Source organism: Geotrypetes seraphini, chromosome 1, assembly GCF_902459505.1.
Source record: "Geotrypetes seraphini chromosome 1, aGeoSer1.1, whole genome shotgun sequence".
NCBI classification, from domain to species: Eukaryota; Metazoa; Chordata; class Amphibia; order Gymnophiona; family Dermophiidae; genus Geotrypetes; species Geotrypetes seraphini.
The window spans coordinates 87,262,070-87,282,108 of NC_047084.1; the positions used below are offsets into that span (position 1 = coordinate 87,262,070).

General features: G+C 43.6%; 1 protein-coding gene across 2 annotated transcripts in view; it reads left to right on the plus strand.

Moving 5' to 3' along the window:
- The window catches only part of MYO5B (myosin VB), a 690,137-nt gene that overhangs the window by 550,024 nt on the left and 120,074 nt on the right, over nt 1-20,039 (plus strand). For both annotated transcript variants that reach the window (XM_033934618.1, XM_033934625.1), the window contains exons 19-20: nt 10,054-10,265; nt 17,731-17,887. In XM_033934618.1, the coding sequence (XP_033790509.1) occupies nt 10,054-10,265; nt 17,731-17,887 (369 nt within the window). The remainder of the gene's footprint in view (nt 1-10,053; nt 10,266-17,730; nt 17,888-20,039) is intronic.

A 20,039-nucleotide genomic window follows, 5' to 3' on the forward strand; every position in this document is an offset into this window, starting at 1 on the left:
CTCCACTAAATAGTTTGGTTTCGTCCGCAAATTTTATTATCTCACACTTCGTCCCTGTTTCTAGATCATTTATAAATATATTAAATAGCAGCGGCCTGAGCACCGAGCCCTGCGGGACACCACTCGTGACCAGTGCTCCCTCTAAGCGGGCAGGTGTTGTGAGCAAACTTTTTTCGCTGTGAGCTTGGGCGCCAGCAAGTTATGAGCCAACTCGCCCGATTCTCCTCTCGCCGCCCTGCCATCTGCCGTACGCCGTGCGCTGTGACGAGAAACTTGTGCGCTGCGATGTAATATTTTGTGCGCCAGCGCACGCCAGCGCAGCTTAGCGGGAACACTGCTCGTGACCCTCCTCTAGTCCGAGTAGTGGCCCTTCACTCCTACCCTCTGTTTCCTACCCGCCAACCAGTTTCTGATCCATCTATGTATGTCTCCTTCCATCCCATGGTTCTTCAGTTTCCGAAGTAGGCGTTCATGGGGTACCTTGTCAAAGGCTTTTTGGAAATCTAGATATATGATGTCTATGGGGTCTCCTCTGGCCATCCGTTTGTTAGGCATGATCTCCTCTTGCAGAAACCATGCTGTGACATGCGCGAGCAACAGGCTGGAGAAGCTGCTCTCGCTGGCAAAGATTTAAAGAGGTATGGGGAAGGGAGGGCATGAGTGGAGTAGAACGGGTCCAAATGGATAGATTTTTTTACTCCATCAAAAATTACAAAGACTAGGAGACACTCGATGAAACTGCAAGGAAATACTTTTTTCCCTCAGAGAATAGTTAAGCTCTGGAATGCGTTGTCAGAGGTTGTGGTAAAAGCAGATAGTGTAGCTGGTTTTAAGAAATGTTGGGACAGATTCCTGGAGGAAAGTTGTGGTAAAAGTGGATAGCGTTGCCAGAGGTTCTGTTAAAAGTGTAGTTGTTGTAAAAGCAGATAACATTGCCATTATAGCGTAGTTGTGGTAAAAGCGGATAGCGTTGCCAGAGGTTGTGGTAAAGCGGATAGCGTAGCTGGTTTTAAGAAAGGTTTGGACAGTTGCTGGAGGGAAAGTTCATAGTCTGTTATTAAGACATGGGGGAAGCCTCTGCTTGCCCTGGATAAATAGCATGGAATGTTGCTACTCTTTGGGGGTCCGGAATCTTTTGTTACTTATTTGGAATTCCAGAATCTTGCTATTCTTTAGGATTCTGAATGGAATGTTGCCACTCTTTGGGTTTTGGCCAAGTACTAGTGACCTGGATTGGTCACCATGAGAAGGGACTACTGGGCTTGATGGACCATTGGTCTGACCCAGTAAGGCTGTTCTTATGAGTGTGGCATGGGGGAGGGCTCCTAACCTCACTACACCACTGCTTTTGGCATTTATAAACTGAGATTATTTGCTATCTTCCATATGAGAGAGAGAGAGAGAGAGAGCAAAACAATGACTTGCAGAGAGCAGAGGCTATCAAAAATGTGTAGTCTGCACAAATATCCCTAATAAATGAGACTGAAAGGCTTTAATATGTATAACTGGAAAGGGGAGGGGGTGGACTGTGAAGTCATCAAATGCTTCAGAATTATAAATAATATGAGAGAAGCAAGCATTTTTCCAGTGAAGATGAATGGGTCATAATATGAGGCTGGTCTGGAAAATGCGAGTAATTAGATTTAAAAAATCCATCATCCATCACCAGGATTAAACTTAGTAAGACAAAATATTTCTTCACAGTGGAGGCCAAACTAGTAACAAACTCCATAAGCCTAAGGCCAGAGATCCAGGAATGGTCAGAGTAGCAGGTCTTGCTATGCTGATTGGTCCACTTTTTCTCTGTTCCTACGTTAAACATTTTGGACCCTACAAAGTTTGGTTTTCTACTTACCACACATAGCCAAAATAAACATGTACTCGTTACATTAACTGTTGGACACGTTCCCAGCATCTTAGCATATATTGTAGTTAACACAGAAACAGTACACTTTTTACATTTTAACTGCATAGCAGATAATGCAACACAGTTAACTCCAGTGGCGTAGAAAAGGTGGTGCGGAGGGGGGCGATCCGCCATGGGCGTAGCCAATTATTTTTATACAAAGAAGAAGTTCTTCCACAATGGCATTTCATAAGAACATGAGAATAGCCTTACTGGGTCAGACCAATGTTCCATCAAGTCCTGTAGGCTGTTCTCACGGTGGCCAGTCCAGGTCACTAGTACCTGGCCAAAACCCAAGGAGTAGCAATATTCCATAATACCGATCCAGGGCAAGCAGTGGCTTTCCCCGTGTCTTTCTCAATAACAGACTATGGACTTTTCCTCCAGGAACTTGTCCAAACCTTTCTTAAAACCAGCTACACTATCCGCTCTTACCACATCCTCTGGCAACACATTCCAAGGCTTAACTATTCTCTGAGTGAAAAAAAATTTCCTCCAATTGGTTTTAAAAGTATTTCCCTGTAACTTCATCTAGTGTCCCCTAGTCTTTGTAATTTTTGATGGAGTGAAAAATCTATCCACTTGTACCTATTCTATTCCACTCAGGATTTTGTAGACTTCAATCATATCTCCTCCTCAGCCATCTCTTTTCCAAGCTGAAGAGCCCTAACCGTTTTAGTCTTTCCTCATACAAGAAGAGTTCCATCCCATTTTCATCTAGCGCCACTATATCTTTCTTGAGATAAGGAGACCAGAATTGAACACAATACTCCAGATGAGGTCGCACCATGGAACGATACAGGGGCATTATAACATTCTTATTCTTGTTAACCATCCCTTTTTTAATAATTCCCAGCATCCTGTTTACTTTTTTAGCCGCCACCACACATTGGGCGGAAGGTTTCATCGTATTGTCTATGATGATACCCAAATCCTTTTCTTGGGCGCTAATCCCCAAGGTGGACCCTAGCATCCAGTAGGATTATTCAGATTATTCTTCCCAATGTGCATCACTTTGCATTTGTCCACATTAAATTTCATCTGCCATTTGGATGCCCAGTCTTCCAATTTCCTAAGGTCCGCCTGCATGCGTTTTAAGAAATTTGAACGGTTTAGTGTCATCTGCAAATTTAATCACCTCACTCGTCGTTCCAATTTCCCAGATCATTTATTAATAAGTTTAAATAGCACCGGTCCCAGTACAAACCTTCGGCACTCTACTGTTAACTCTCCTCCATTGAGAAAAATGACCATTTAACCCTACTCTCTGTTTTTTATCCGATACCCAATTCCTAATCCACAACTGAACTTCGCCACCTATCCCATGACACTTTAATTTTCTCAGGAGCCTCTCGTGAGGAACTTTATCAAAAGCTTTCTGAAAATCTAGATACACTCTATCAACCGGCTCACCTTTATCCACATGTTTATTCACACCTTCAAAGAAGTCAAGCAAATTTGTGAGGCAAGATCTCCCTCGGCTGAACCCATGCTGACTATGTCTCATTAAATCATGTTTGTCTACGTGTTCCACAATTTTATTTTTTATAATTGTTTCTACCATTTTGCCCGGCACCAAAGTGAGACTTAACAGTCTGTAATTTCCCGGATCTCCTCTGGAACCCTTTTTAAAAATTGGCATAACATTGGCCACCCTCCAATCTTCAGGTACTACAGATGATTTTAGCAACAGGTTACAGATCACTAACAGCAGATCAGCAATTTCATGTTTGAGTTCTTTTAGTACCCTGGGATATATACCATCTGGTCCTGGTGATTTATCACTTTTTAACTTGTCGATTTGGCTTAGTACTTCTTCCAGATTCACCAAGATTTCTTTCAGTTCCTCTGCATCATCACCCTTGAAAACCATTTCCAGTTCAGGTAGTTCTCTTATATCTTCTTCCGAAAAGACCGAAGCAAATAATTCATCAGTATTTCTGTTATGGCCTTATCCTCCCTTAGCTCCTCTTTTGCTCCTTGATCATCTAACGGTCCCATAGGCTCTCGCACAGGTTTTCTGCTTCTGAGGTACGTAAAAAAATTGTTATGAGTTTTTGCCTCTTTTGCAAGTTTCTCTTCATATTCTTTCTTAGTTGTCTTTATCAATGCTTTGCATCTAACTTGCCAGTGCTTGTGTTTCTTCTTATTTTTTTCATTCGGATCCTTTTTCCATTCTTTAAAGGATTTTTTTTTTTTAGTTCTAATAGCCTCTTTTATTTCACATTTTAACCATGCCGGCTCTTGTTTCCTCTTCTTTCCACCTTTGCTGATATGTGGCATACATCTGGTCTGGGCTCCCACGATGGTATTTTTAAATAATATCCACGCCTGGTTTTCAGCTGATCCTTTTAGCTTCTTTTTAACCATTTTCCTCATTTTATCATAGTCGCCCTTTTGAAAATTGAATGCCCCTACAGTAGATTTTCATCTACAAAACGTACATAACAAATCAAATGTGCATCCTTATTATCCATAGTCTCATCCAACTGCAAGCCAAATTCCCTTTCTTTTAGTTTTTCAATCAGTTGGTCATTGAGGTCTTCTAACATATGCTGAATTCTCAGACTGATAGTATTATTAGATAATGGTGCATTTAAAAGTACTTTCCCCGCAGATTCGCAAATCATAATGTTCACCATATCTATAGCAGCAGGTAGAATCAGTTATTCTGCAATGGTATGGGGGTTTTTACACTTAGCAACTCTATATACAACCTTGTATGAGGCTAGTAGAGCATTGTTGAGGAAATGTACCTTGCTATCCTTTTAATTCTTTTAAGTGCAAACAATTTTTTTTGATGATAAAAAATTACAACAAGGTGATCGTGTCAGTGTACAGAGCAGAAACATTAACAGGACCATAATAGACAATAGTAATTTCATCAAATTTCACACCAAATCAACTACAATACACCCCTCCTTCCCCGGGAAAGAAAGAAAAAAAAGTGAGGGGAACCCTCAAATGTCTTCTCCCCCCCCCATGTCAGCAACACATCCAAACTACAACTAAATCTTGCCAAGACCCTTGTTCTTTAGAGACCCCAGCCCTCCAAGAAGAGAAGATGAAGGGAAAAAAACAAAAAAAACAACCCATCCACAGTGGCAACCCCCGAGCTCTAGATGAGTGGGAGAAATCCCTTACCCCCAGAGCAGAGCTGGTTCAGACCGCCAACTGTACGATCAGGCGTCAAAAAGAGTTGAGCACTAAAATATGAACTCAATGTGGCAGGAAATGTATATATGCTCCCCGGATATTAAAAAAAAGTCTTTTTCATTTCTAGCAACACGAGAGCAACATTTCCAGCAACATGAGAGCATGTAGGCGATTCTGCCACCTTTTAATTTTCTGGTAAAAAAGTTGTGAGTTTTATTAATAGTGTGAATGATTAGTTTCTAAATGACACTTCAGTTTACTTGGAATCATACAGTCTGGCTCCAAAATTTTCAAACTTACTACACATTGCAGTCTTTCTTCTCTGTTAACATTTGTTGATATGAAGCCAAAGTCCAAATAACTCTCCTCATATTTACAATATTTTCTCTTTTTTTCCACACCTGCTACTCATTTGTGGTGCTTGCTCTTCTCTTCTCTCTCTCTCGTTCTCCTCTCTCACACAAGAGTCCTGCATCTGGCCCTCTCCCTTCCACCTGTGCCTAGCTCCACCCCCTGCCCCATGGCCCTCTTTGGTGACTTGGTGGCGATCAAGACAGGCTGCTGATGTCTGGGCCTTCCCTCTGCGAGTCCTGCCTTTGCGGAAACAGGAAGTTGAAACAAAGTAGTCAGGACTCGCAGAGGGAAGGCCCCAACATCGGCAGCCTGTCTTGATCGCCACGCTGACAAGTTGCCAAAGAGGGCCGCGGGGCAGGGGGTGCAGGTAGAAGGGAGAGGGCCAGATGGGAAGATTGCCAGAAGAGATAGGAGCTCAGAAGCATGACGCCCACCCCAGCCAGGGTCTCTTTTTCAGGCTGCTGCCGCCGCCACTACTCCCCGAAATGGTGAAAACCGAACAAAAGTGGCAAATTAAAAAAATCCACCCGGATGCCTGATGGAGTCCTCAAAAAGAGGACATCAGGAAAATCTGGTAACCTTAGGCTACATATCCCTGTGAAAAAGAACACATTGACATGTTCCTGAGCCTAGTTCATGCCTATATGTTAATCTTATGTGGTAATTTTGTGGTGGGCTATTTAATATGCATAATAAGTATACACATATGCTATTCCAGTTTCCAAGGGAAAATATATGCACACTTCCCCTCTAAAAATTACTCCACCAAAAAAACACATGCTCACATTTTATGTTTTCTTGTTTGCAGTTTGTGTTTTTATGAACTTTTGGTTGGAATATCACATATACTGTACATGTAAAACCCAATTTACAGCTGCTTCCTTCCATGTATAGGTTTGTTTAAAGCAGGGGTAGGGAACTCCGGTTCTCAAGAGCTGTATTCCAGTCGGGTTTTCAGGATTTCCCCAATGAATATGCACTGAAAGCTGTGCATGCAAATAGATCTCATGCATATTCATTGGGGAAATCCTGAAAACCTGACTGGAATATGGCTCTCGAGGACCGGAGTTCCCTACCCCTGGTTTAAAGTGTTAACAGGAGGAAATAAGGGTTGCACTCCCTTAATGAAGGCATAGAGTTACCAAATTTTACAATCGTAAAATCCAAACCCATGGCCTTGCCCGCCCCCCTCCCCGCCTCCCAGGCTCACCCAACGCGGTCCCGAGCCAGAAGCTTTTCAAAACATGGACAAAGTGCCGGGTTTTGAAAAGCCATCCAGATGCCTAGACCAGAGGTAGGCAATTCTGGTCCTCGAGAGCCGGAGCCAGGTCAGGTTTTCAGGCTATCCACAATGAATATATATAAGATGGATTTGCATACATAGAAACATAGAAGATGACGGCAGATAAGGGCCATAGCCCATCAGGTCTGCCCACTCTACTGACCCACCCCCAAGTCTACTATCCTAGGGATCCCACAGCTGGTGGCAGGTTCCCTTGGCTTAAGCCTCTAAGGCAGGGGTGCCCACACTTTATGGGCTTGCGAGCTACTTTTATAATGACTAAGTCAAAATGATCTACCAACAATAAAATTTAAAAAAAACACAAAGCACACTGAAAGACAGAGAAAATGTTAATTATTCATATTCCGGGTTTTTTCAAAGAGGTCACGGCAGATGACTCTATGCAATGTCACCTCAGTACAAAATACAAAAATAGACAAATACACCCCCTCTCTTTTTACTAAACCACAATAGTAGGTTTTAGCACAGGGAGTTACGCTGAATGCCTCGTGCTGCTCTCAGTGCTCATAGGCTCCCTGCGCTAAAAAACGCTATTGCGGTTTAGTAAAAGGGAGCCATAGTGCAAAATATAGACAGCAGATATAAATTCTCAAATCCGACACATTTTGATCACTAAATTGAAAATAAAATAATTTTTCCTACCTTTGCTGTTTGGTGATTTCATGAGTCTCTGGTTGCACTTTCTTCTTCTGACTGTGCATCCAATCTTTCTTCCTTTCTTTCAGCCTCCTGTATGTTTCCTCTCCTCCAGACCTCATTCTCTCCCCCAACTTTTTCTTTCTGTCTCCCTGTTCCCCCTTCTTTCTGTCTCCCTGTCTGCCCCCTTTTTCTTTCTCCATGCCCTCCCCCAAGCCACTTGGTTTGCTGCAGCCGCCATCGGGGAACAGCCCCCAAGCCACTGCCGTCCCAAGCTTTCCCTGCAGAAGCGTCGCGCTGACCAGCATTCCGCTCCCTGATGTCAATTCTGACGTAGGAGAGGATGTTCCGGGCCAACAAGGCATTTCTCCTCATTCCATCCAGCCTGAGCCCCATCTCTCCTTGATCCAGCATTTCCCTTCTGTGTCTGTCAGAATTACCATTCCACCTATTTTCCAGCATCACCCTTCTTTGTGTCCATCTCACCTATATCCCTATCTCACCACTTTTTCAGAATCTTCATTTGTCTCTGTCCTTGTCTTTACCCCATGTTCACCATTTGCCCTTTCAATGTCTTTATCTCCCCCCCCCCACACTTTTTCAGCATTTCTTCTATGTCTCTATTTCACCTCCTCTTTGTGTCCCCTCTGTATCTCTATCCTTATTCAGTAGGTCCTGCTTACTCTTTCTCTTCTTTGTGTCACTATCTCCATTTTCAGCTTTCCTCCCTTTTCCTTTGTTAATGCACCCTGTAGCCAGAATCTTTCCACCCTCCCTCCACTCCGGCCCAGCCCAGTATGAAATATTTCCTTTTGTTTCCCTCCCCTCTCTCTTTCTCTCTCTCTCTTCTGCTCCCTCACCCACGAGTCCTGCATCTGGCCCTCTCCCTTCTACCTGCACCTGGCAAAACCCCCCTGCTTCGCGGCTCTCTTAAGCAACTCGTCAGCAGCGGTGATCAAGACAAGCTGCTAACATCGAGGCCTTCCCTCTACGAGTCCCGCCTTTGTGGAAAAAGGAAGTTGAAACAAGAGGGACTCGCAGAGGGTAGGCCCCGACGTCAGAAGCTTGTGTCGATCGCTGCTGCTGAGTTGCCGAAGAGAGCCGCGGAGCAGGGGGTGTGGCCGGAAGCAGGTAGAAGGGAGAGGGCTGCTGGAAGAGGTAGAAGTTCCGGAGTATGACACCGTCCCGGGCCAGGATGATTTCTTTTTCAGGCTGTTGCTGCTGCCGCCGCCATGCCACCACGCCCCCCCCCCCCCGAAATGACAAAAACAGCCTAATGCCCGGCGTCGGCGTCTTTGACGTCGGGGAGAGGAAGGCTGATAGACCCGATAGATCGTGACGGCGACACGAGTCTATCACAGAGCCCGGGATGGACTCTGCGATCGACTCACGTTGCCTTCCTGAGCTACCGGTCGATCGCGATCGACGCGTTGGGCACCCCTGCTCTAAGGGATCCCACATGGGCATCCCATTTGCTCTTAAATTCTTGCACGCTGTTTGCCTCGATCACCTGCACTGGGAGCTCGTTCCAAGGATCAACCACTCTCTTGGTGAAGAAATATTTCCTGGTTTCGCCATGAAATTTCCCGCCCCTGAGTTTGAGCAGATGCCCTCTTGTGGCTGAGGGTCCTTTGAGAAAGAGTATCTCTTCTTCCATCTCGATACGGCCAGTAATATACTTAAACGTCTCGATCATGTCTCCTTTCTCCCTACGTTCCTCGAGTGAGTACAGCCGCAAATTTTTCAGCCTTTCCTCGTACAATAGATCCTTGAGCCCTGAGACCATCCTGGTGGCCATCTGTCCTGACAAAATAAGTTGTATCCCGGTATAGCCATATCCCACCCATGAGAGTCTGTGAACCAAGTTTCGGATATTGCCACCACGTCAAGGTCGGCATTCATTATTTCGGTCTCTAATTCTAGAATCTTATTGCCTAAACTGTGTGCATTAACATACATAGCCCTCCATACCCCGTGATTGCTAAGTCCCTGTGGGGAGTTTCCCACCTGGGGTAGTGTGACTCCTAGAGAATTGTTTGCAATGGGGGCACTTACTTTGGACTTAGAATCGGAGTTTCGACTTGCCTTGTCAGGATCGTTCCTTACTGCACTTGTATCTGAGTGGGTACCCTCCCCCTCCTTGAGATGCAAATCTATCTCATGCATATCATTACATCAATAGCTAGGCTCTGTACTTTCCCTGTTCTACTTATATCCTAATCCAAATAGGAAAAAAAAAGATTGTGGCCTCTTTTTGCAGTTATTGACATGTATTTATGTAGGTCTGTGAAATGGCAGGCATACAAATGTAAGCTGTGAAATACCAAATTAACATGAATAAGTTGGTAAGTTTCCGTCAGTCACTGTTTCCACGTGTATCTGTGCAGTGGCTGCTCCTACTGCACATGCAGGCTAAATACATGAGCACTCCATCTAATTTAGAAAAAATTCTGCGTTAGCAGATCCTTTTCTATAATAACGCCAGAACTTCACACATCCTAACCGTGATATGTCAATTCCAGTTTCAAGTATGTGGCGAATTGGTTAGATTGATCCCTACTCACAACTCAAGATAAAATACTTAAATCGCCATTATATTAACCATACTTATCTAACGCTCTATATGAAGACTGTGGCAACTGATTTGTCTTTTATTACTGACTTTTTTTTTTTTTCTTTTACTCTCTTAACCAAAAAGGATCCTGACAAGTTCCAGTTTGGACGTACCAAGATCTTTTTCCGGGCGGGGCAGGTAGCATACTTGGAGAAGCTGCGAGCAGACAAGTTCCGTGCTGCCACCATTATGATACAAAAAACAGTGCGTGGTTGGCTGCAGAGAGTGAAGTACAGAAGGATGAGACAGGCTGCCGTAGTCATCCAGAGGTACACGCGAAGACATCTGGCTCGCAGGTGGGTATCAAACTGACTCATCGTATGGGCCTGAACTCCCTTTGGTGTGGCAAACCCCTGTTGTGTAGAGTAGAGCATACCATCTGCTTATGCATGCTGGAACCAGCTCTAGTGGAAACAGGTATGGACAGAATGTAGAAAGTTACAAGAAGTTGTAGAATGCACAAACCAAAGAGAAGAGGCTGATGTGGGAAAGGGGACTTGTATACTGCCTTTTTGTGGCTTTGGCATTTCAAAGCTGACATTCAAAGCATTGGGCTCTGGAGGATTAAGTGACTTGCCCAGGGTCACAAGATGCAGCACTGGGATTTGATCTCACAACCAGAGAATGACACGGGGAAAAATCTGACCCCATCACCGGACCACCGTCCCCTTCACCGCGCCGTCCCCTTCACCTCCCCGTCTCCACCGAATCCACCCTTCCCTCTCGCCACCTTAAGCGGCCCGAAAATCTCCCTCCCCCTTACCTTCACGGTGCATTAGTAAAGAAACTTACTGAAGCCAGCGGAGACTGCCTGCCTGTGCCTGCAGTCGCGTGTGTGTGGGTAGAAGCTCCTCCTCTGACGCAACCGGAAGTTGCGTCGGAGGAGAAGCTTCCACCCACACACACGCGACTGCAGGCAGGCAGGCTTCGCCGGCTTCAGTAAGTTTCTTTACTAAAGCGCTGCGAAGGTAAGGAGGAGGGAGGGAGGGAGATGATAGATTTGGCCATAGGGAGGAAGGGAGGGGGCTGCGCGCGATTGGTGACCGCGCGCCTTCCCTCCCTCCCTTAACTGCGGGGACCAGTAATCTAAAAGCAGTAAATTCAAAATAAGATCTAATTGTTCACAATTTCCATAACGTGAAGTGGCATTTACACACTACAGCATCTTATCTGAGCGTGCTTTATAAGATGCTGGTCTAGAATAACTCCCAAAATTTTAATCGTTGGATGAATTATATGCCGAGTTGAATTTATACTAATAGAAGGTTCAGAAGAAATATTACTAGTGGGTGCCACAAAAAAACTTTGTTTTGCCAGAGTTTAGTTTTAACTTAACCAGCTTCAGGGAAGTCTAGAAATGTGCTGTCAGCCACAAAGCGCAGTTGCAGCCTTAAAAACCAATTTGGAGGTTTCTGCATTTAAACACTATATCTTTAGCTGGAATGCCATAAATATCCTAAAGTCCAATCTGCACCGTCTCAGTGTAGCAAATGAAAAACGAAGCTTTATCACCTTGCTTTTGTACCAACAGCTACCCGACCTCTTATTTATAGCATTACCTCTCGGTACAGGCCACAGATCTTACAATACTACAGGTTAAAAAGGAAAAAGGTGAAAAGCGTGGTTATAAAAAAAATAAAATTCCTTTTCTGTTCCTTAGTTTACATCAGTGGTTCCCAAACCTGTCCTGGAGGACCCCCAGCCAGTCAGGTTTTCAAGATATCCCTAATGAATATGCATGAGAGAGATTTGCATACCTGTCACTTCCATTATATGCAAATCTCTCTCATGCATATTCATTAGGGATATCTTGAAAACCTGACTGGATGGGGGTCCCCCAGGACAGGTTTGGGAACCACTGGTTTACATTAATGAAATACTGTTTCTTGGACAGACCACAAATATTAATTAGCCTGAAGCTTACATGGAATTTTTTCACTTATTTTCTCCTCAGAATTAACAATCTTTATAGAATCATCTTATAAGACACATTTCAAACAGTTGCAAGCTAGGTGGGTGAAGGGCAGTGCTCGTACTGTGCTTGAATTTTCAAAGATAAATACAGTAATAACCTTGTTGTTTCTCTGAAAACTATAAGGGGCAAAATGTACGTATGTATTGAAAGCCTGTCCACCTGCTATTTGATGGGGGGTAAAGGGAAGGGAGATGATGTGATCATATACTGCCTTTCTGTGGTTACAATCAAAGCAGTTTTTTTTATATATTTTATTTATATTTATATTATATATTTAAATATTGGTGTAAGTCAATTTAATATCCAATTTGCAAGTTCTTCCGGAATTAATCCAGGTACCTCTCCTCCCTTGTAACAAAAAAAAAAAAAACAACTGTTGTAACTTCACTGGAAATGTCCAGTTAGCTCTTTTGTAATCCACCTTGAACTGCAAGGTATAGGCGGAATAGAAGTCCCTGATGTAATGTAATGTAATGTAATGTAATGTAATTTGAGAGGGCTAGACCGCTGCGCTACTGGAAGAAATGCACTGGTTGCCAATGATAAAAAGGATTCAGTTCAACACTGTTTTGTTAGGCCATATTTGGAGAGAACTCTAAAAGGTCACTATCTGACTTCAAGGTCATAAGTACCTTCTACACCTTAAGCACAACCCAGCGCTTTAAACTTACCTTTTCCTCACCTCAACTAGTCCACAGGAATAAGTTATTTGAATCCTCCTTTGAATTTCAAGGCCCAAAAATTTGGAATAGCCTACCATTCTATGTGAGACCACCCTCCACTTACTATCATTTCAGGAGATTGTTAGACATATCTCTTTTCTTCATAACCTTATGAGACATCCTTTTAATGTATGGCTGTGTTCTTCAACCTTTTTACACCTATGGACCGGCGGAAATAAAAGAATTATTTTGTGGACCGGCACCAGTCCGCGGACCGGCAGTTGACGAGCACTGTGCTAAGTCGTGGCCCAGACCCCGCCCATCTCTGCCCTAGACCCCGCCCCATAATAGTACTAATTGTAACACTATTTTTTCCATTCATTTTTCATATATACACACAATATAATCTTATTAACAACACATAATGGTTAACCACAAAATTAAACTACACAAAGCACACTGTATGCTTCTCAACATTCATTCTTACCAGAACAAATTACCCCTATGCAAATACAGGACCACAAAGTAACATTACTAATATATTCAGACGAAACCCTAAGATTTAAGACTGCATGCAGTACAACCTCGGAGAAAAAGAAACAAATACATTTCTTCTTGAACAGTGCAAATATAGACAGCAGTTGAAAATTCTCAAAATTGACACAATTCAATCACTAAATTGAAAATAAAATCATTCCCCCTACCTTTGTTGTCTCCCTCCCTCCTTGTGCCATCCCTTCATCACAGCAGTTGGGTAAGGCTGGGTGTCCTGCCCTCTCTTATTTACAAACAAAGCCTTGAGACAGCTAGCTATCTCTCTTGTCTTCCTCTTCCTCTGCAAGAAACATACCAGCGCTCCCACCTGGCCATTTTTATGCTGCTCGCAGTCGGCTCCCTCTTCCTCACTGCCTGCGGCTGACTCCCTCTTCCTCACTGCCGGTCCGTGACCAGAATGTGCCTCGGGCCTGAGGAGATCAGTGCACAAAGCCACATACGGCGGCTCCTCACGCATCTTCCAGGAGCTTTTCCTCTGACGTTGTAACGTTGGAAAGAAAGCTGCCGGTTCAGGCACAGGATGCGTGTAGGAGCCGCTGCCGCCCGCAGCTTCGTGCACTGATCTCCTCAGGCCTGAGGCACGTTCCGGCTGCGGTACAGCAGGAAATTTCTGCGGACTGGCAGCAGTCCGCAGACTGGCGGTTGAAGAACACTGATGTATAGGATCTTGCTGTAACTTCATTGGGTACCTAGGAATCTTATTATAAACTGCATTGAATCCTCATCGAAATTTGTGATGTATAAGAAATCGTATCGTATGGTATGGGGAGAGTGTGACACAGTGGTTAAAGCTACAGCCTCACCACCCTGAAGTTGTGGGTTCAAACCCACACTGCTCCTTGTGACCCTGGACAAGTCACTTAATCCCCCCAGATACATTAGATAGATTGTGAGCCCACCAGGACAGACGGGGAAAATGCTTGAGTACCTAAATAAATTCATGTAAACTGTTCTGAGCTCCCCTGGGAGAACGGCATAGAAAATTGAATAAATAAATAAACCGATGTGACTATAAACCGAGATTAGAAATTTGGGTGATCCTGGTGAGAGAGTCTACAAAGACTAGACATCTTTGCCATAAGTTTTAACACAATTTTTTTTTAATTTAAATATTTTTATTAGCGCAAAACCACAAAACATTTACAATAACAGCAGTTTAAACAATATATGTTTATACACACAGTCACTCCCACCATAATCGCCCTGTTCCTTACCCCCATCCCCAAGTTTTAACACATTTAACTTCAAAAGTGTAGCTTTTATTCATCAGTAAACTCCTTCAAAACAGGATTCCTCATCATCAGAATTCCCGTACAGTGGAAGTCAACTTCTGTGATGTCATCAGCATACACATTGTCACTCTTAATGTCATAATCATTATGACTGCTGCTGTTGCTGTCATACAGCACATGGGCTTCACTGCTATCCATGGCATTGCTTATACCACATTTTTTGAAAGCATGTTGAACCATATCATCTGGAATGTCTTCCCAGGCATCTCTGACCCACTTTGCAATCAGTTCAAAGTCTGGTTTTATCAGATTTTCAGCTTTTGTCAAGCGTGTTTTACCAGAGGACATCCATTCATGCCACATCTTTCGCACACGACCCTTGAAAGGTTTTTTTTTTTTCAAACAAAACATTTAGCAGTTGTAAAACAGATGTAAGATCTCCTGTTATAAATGCCAGAGTAGTCTGAAGAGACTTTACCTTCTATTTGATATCTTCAGATATATGGGCTTTAAACACGTCCCAAACAAGCAATGACGGGATTTTTTTTTTTCAAAGTAATACCTGGTCATCTATTTCAAATCTCGTCAAGCCATATTGTGGTTCCTTCTTCATCCATCCAACTTTGACGTGTGCATGCGCAGTTATTTGTGGCAATATTTTTCTTTTAGTTGTTGTGGGGTTTTTTTAAGTCTAGAACCTTTACTTTTGAATGAGCCTTTTCTACAGCTGTTAATATTAAACTATACTACAAATAAACAAATGGAAGAAGCCTCACATGTTGATGTCACATTCAAACAGGTTTCAATACAACTCAAGTATTGTGTATACTTTCTTCTTTCGAGGAAAAGTGCTAAGATCTCCTGTGCTTTCAATGAGTATTCACTGAGGTAGCAGTTGCAGGTCAGGTTATCATTTATTGACCAAAATCCTCTGCAATAATTATAAACGTTATATGTTGTTCATTCCATATCAATAAATAAATATGTGAATAAATATATATAGAAATTGCACTTATCTTTATAATGTAAAGTGCGCTAGTGCAGTGATTCAATTTAATATTATTATGCCCGACGGATCCCGTTTCGCCAAATTTACATGGTTTCCTTGGGGGTCCTTATCTGAAAATGCATTTGGCTACAGCATGACTTTCAAAATGGCGCCTGGCCTGCAACTGCTACCTCAATGCTTACTCATTGAAAGCGCAGGAGATCTGAGACCTTTTCCTGCAAGAAGAAAGTATACACAACGCTTGAGTTGTATTGAAACCTGTTTGAGCTGTGACTTAATATTAAACCATGCCGTGCGGTGATCACTGGATACTAGATGGAACATCCACTGTAATACCAGAAATGCTTTCCTCGTTCGTAAGCACTAAGTCCAGTATGATCCCATCCCGCGTGGGTTCCATTACCAACTGCTGGAACAGTTCTCCTTGTACAGAATCCAGGATCTTCAGAAGACCCCGCGATAAGGATTACAAATCAACCTATGGCATGTTCAAATTGCCTATAAATAATACTTTTTCCCTTTTTACAGCTATTTTCTGAATATCTGCTATTAAATCTCTGTCCACTTCTTCTGTCTGTAAAGGAGGCCTGTATATCGCACCAATGTAAATAGTTTTTTCCATTCCTTTTTCCTGGTTGACCCGCGGTGTCTCTTCCTTACCCTGCAGGTTCTGCAATTGTGTGGCTTTAATATGATCTTTAACATTTAATGCCACTCGTTTATAGCCCGGTATAACTATATCCCAGTCATGGTTCTCCGTGGTCCACGTCTCCGTGATCGCCACTAAATCCAACTTGGCCTCTTCCATCCCAGCTTCTAGATTCAGAACCTTGTTTCCCAAACTTTGAGTATTAGATAGTGTGTGTTAAGGGAGTAATTTATAAATGGGTGCTAACCAATTTAGCACATACTAACAATTTTAGTGTGTATTAAACGCTAAGGATATTTAACTCCTTAAATTCAATTTATTGAAATTGTTTGTCTAATGGAATGTGTCTTCTAGAACAAAAAAATCGTGTAGAAATTTTGCATACAGATAGATGGTATTGTATCATTGCTTATGATTTGAAATAATTTTAGTAGATTTTGGCAGCATTTTAGAAAGGTTGCACAAACCAGAATCGGGATGCCTAAGTTGGAGTGTCTATAATTTTGCATGCATTTTGGAAAAGGATCTCGCAACATAGATCCCTTTCTAAGACGCATGCTGGCATAGATGTGGCTGTTGCAGCTACATACAGCGGAAGGCCTCATAAGAACATAAGAATTGCCGCTGCTGGGGCAGACCAGTGGCCCATTGTGTCCAGCAGTCCGCTCACGCGGCGGCCCTTAGGTCAAGACCAGTGCCCTGAGTCTAGCCTTACCTGCGTATGTTCTGGTTCAGCAGGAACTTGTCCAACCTTGTCTTGAATCCCTGGAGGGTGTTTTCCCCTATAACAGACTCCAGAAGAGCATTCCAGTTTTCCACCACTCTCTGGGTTAAAAAGAACTTCCTTACGTTTGTACGGAATCTATCCCCTTTTAACTTTAGAGAGTGCCCTCTCGTTCTTCCTACCTTGGAGAGGGTGAACAACCTGGTTTTATCTACTAAGTCTATTCCCTTCAGTATCTTGAATGTTTCGATCATGTCCCCTCTCAGTCTCCTCTTTTCAAGGGAGAAGAGGCCCAGTTTCTCCAATCTCTCACTGTACGGCAACTCCTCCAGCCCCTTAACCATTTTAGTCACTCTTCTCTGGACCCTTTTGAGTAGTACCGTGTCTGTCTTCATGTATGAGAAATGCAAATATCAATAGCAATCAATGGGAGCACCCTGATGTATAGACATGTAAAGGTTTGGCCCTGCAGCACCTATGTGGGGAATTGAGACCACAGATATTGAAGCGCTCAATGCTACAAATATTCAACAATGAATCCCAGTCCCTTCCCTGCCAATTTACCCATGGGATTTGACGAGGATTCATTTTCACATTGCCCTCCTGCTGCCTAAACTACACCCCTTTAGCAGATGTGGCAGGATTTAAATGACTAAATCACGATTGTGCTTCTAAAATAAGAACCTTGGTAAACAAAGGCTTCAGCTAACAGACCATGTCAGAAACACTCTAGAAAACTGGATAATCAAGTTGACTACTCCAGTAAAATGGTTACACAATCTTAATGGGAACTGAAAGCATCTTTTCCTCTAACTGGTGGTGTGCTTTAAATAATTTCTGAATATTCTTGATTGGTTTTATAAGCAACTACCCAATTAATAACTGAATGTCCTTTTCCTTTTTCGGTTTCATTTTACCGACGGTGACATGTCATTGTTTTGCTAATTTTTCTCAGATTGGCCGACTTTCTGCGGAAGACAAGAGCTGCCATAATCTTCCAGAAACAATACCGCATGGTACGGGTCCATCGGATCTACCAGACGATCCGCAAAGCAGCCCTCACAATCCAGGCCTTTACAAGAGGCATGTTTACCAGGAGAAGTTATCATGAGGTACTGTGTACTATCCTTTCCAAATTCTCTTTAGTATTTCAGTGAGACGTGGGATAAGGCAGCTTCTTCTTTTTTTCTCTACTTCAGTGCTTAAAACAAACTTTTTCAGAGCCCTGACTGGGTTGTAGGGCTGGCAGAATTCTAATGTCTGAGACTTAGGACTGGCATACATTTTTCCACATTAATGCACTTTTTCAGAAGTTGCTTATTTGATTTCTCATATACTGCTTGCAAACTGGAAAACTATTGAAGCAGTGTACACTCAGATACAGTAGATATTTTTCTGTACTCAGAGAGTTTACAATCTAAGTTTGTGCATGAGGCAATAGAGAGTTAACTCCTGGATTCTATCTAGGTTGCCCAAATATGGGTGCGGATACCAAATGCACGTGTAAACTAATTAGTCAAGTGGTGTGACAGGGTGACGTTCCTGTCATGAGCCAGCAGAGGGGGCCTGAGAGAAGTGTGTGGAACTCATTTGCATAGAGATCTTGCAAATGTGCCTGGGAGCTGACCACTCACCCTGAATGGAAAAGGGTGCTGAAAAGAACAGCTCCTGAGCAGAGAGCTGGAGAAAACAAGAACTCTTTTGGGGAGCTAGTCAACCCTCAAGGGGAGGAATGCTGCCTCCAGCCTAACCCTCGCTAAGCCTGACCTAGACTGACGTGTCTGGTAGAGCTTGGCGTGACCAGAGAGTGCTCAAGCTTGACGACCGGCAGAGGGCCTGGTGGAGAGAGACTGAGTGACTAAGTCTTCAGAGTGTGTGTCCAAGAGAAGACAGCGGAGTGACTGGGAGCAGTGCCCTGAGGACGTGTGTCCAGGAGAAGACGACTGAATGACTGGGAGCAGTGCCCTGAGGACGTGTGTCCAGGAGAAGACGACTGAGTGACTGGGAGCAGTGCCCTCAGGCGTGTGTTTGGGAGCAGGGAAGTAATTGGAGAACTCGGTAGAGCTTGGAGTGACTGGAGAGTACCCAATCTTGACAACTGGTGGAGGGGCTGGTGAAGAATGTCTAGGACTGCTGGGGATCTAAAAGGCTGGTAATTTGAGTGACAGGCAGTGGGCCCAAAGTGACCCAGTGAACAGAAAGAAGAAAGCTACTAGAAGAGTTTGAGGTCATAAGTTGATGGGGACTGACAAGTGACCGGTGGAGGGACCAGCGGGGGCTGGTGGTGATCGGCTGAGAGACCAGTAATGGTACCAGGAGCTGTCAGAAGACCAGGAAGGAAACAGCTTGTAGACCCAGAGAGCGTTGGCCAAAGGTGACAGGTGAGGGACCAGCGAGACTGGTGGTGACCGGTAATGGTATCAGAAGCTGCCCAAAGACCCAGAGGGTCAATGATGGCCAGAGAAGACCCGGTGGCCTGGTGTTTTCAGAAGGGTGTGAGTGAAGCCTGTGTTGAAGAACTGGAAGAAGGAAAGAAGACCACAGGAGTCTGGGAGTGATGAAGTGACGGGAGGTGACCGCTCAGCCCAATCACAGGTGGGCATAAGGATTTATTTCAGATTTTAACAGACGTTAAGTCTTCATGTCCAAAGCTGCTATTTTAAGATGGTTACTTAGCGCTAGGCGACCTTTATAGACTTGGTGCTTAGAGTGAATCTTAACAGTACCTGACTTTGGGCACCCAAGGCCATAAGGCGCTGCGATGGGATTTGAACTCGGTTTCCCTGGTTCTTGCCCCGCCACTCCACTGTTCCCCCCCCTCCAAGGTATGTTAATGTGATTTTGCACTATGTAAAACTGCAGGAACAAGCATTCATGTGGAATAACACATTTTAACAAATGTAGCACTAAGCCAGCAGGGCAGAATTTCTGACAAGGAGAGGGCCAGGAATAAAGCATCGCAGACCATAGTTGGTCTACCCTTTGACTTAAGCTGTTGAAGAAAAATGCAAAGAGCTTCGTCCTGCTTTATTAGATCATGCCTTACCTTCCAGAGACATTGTGATTGATGTGATAGCATTTGGGAGTTACTTTAGTGCAGCCTGAGGAGAAATACAGAACAGTTCAGGCAAAAAAATATCTTCTATCTCAATGTATCTTCATTAGGCAGATTGACCTTTTCTCTATATTACTATAATAAAGAAATACTATATTAAATTAACCAACGGTTACTTGGCATTTAATGTAATCTGACTTTCCCACTGA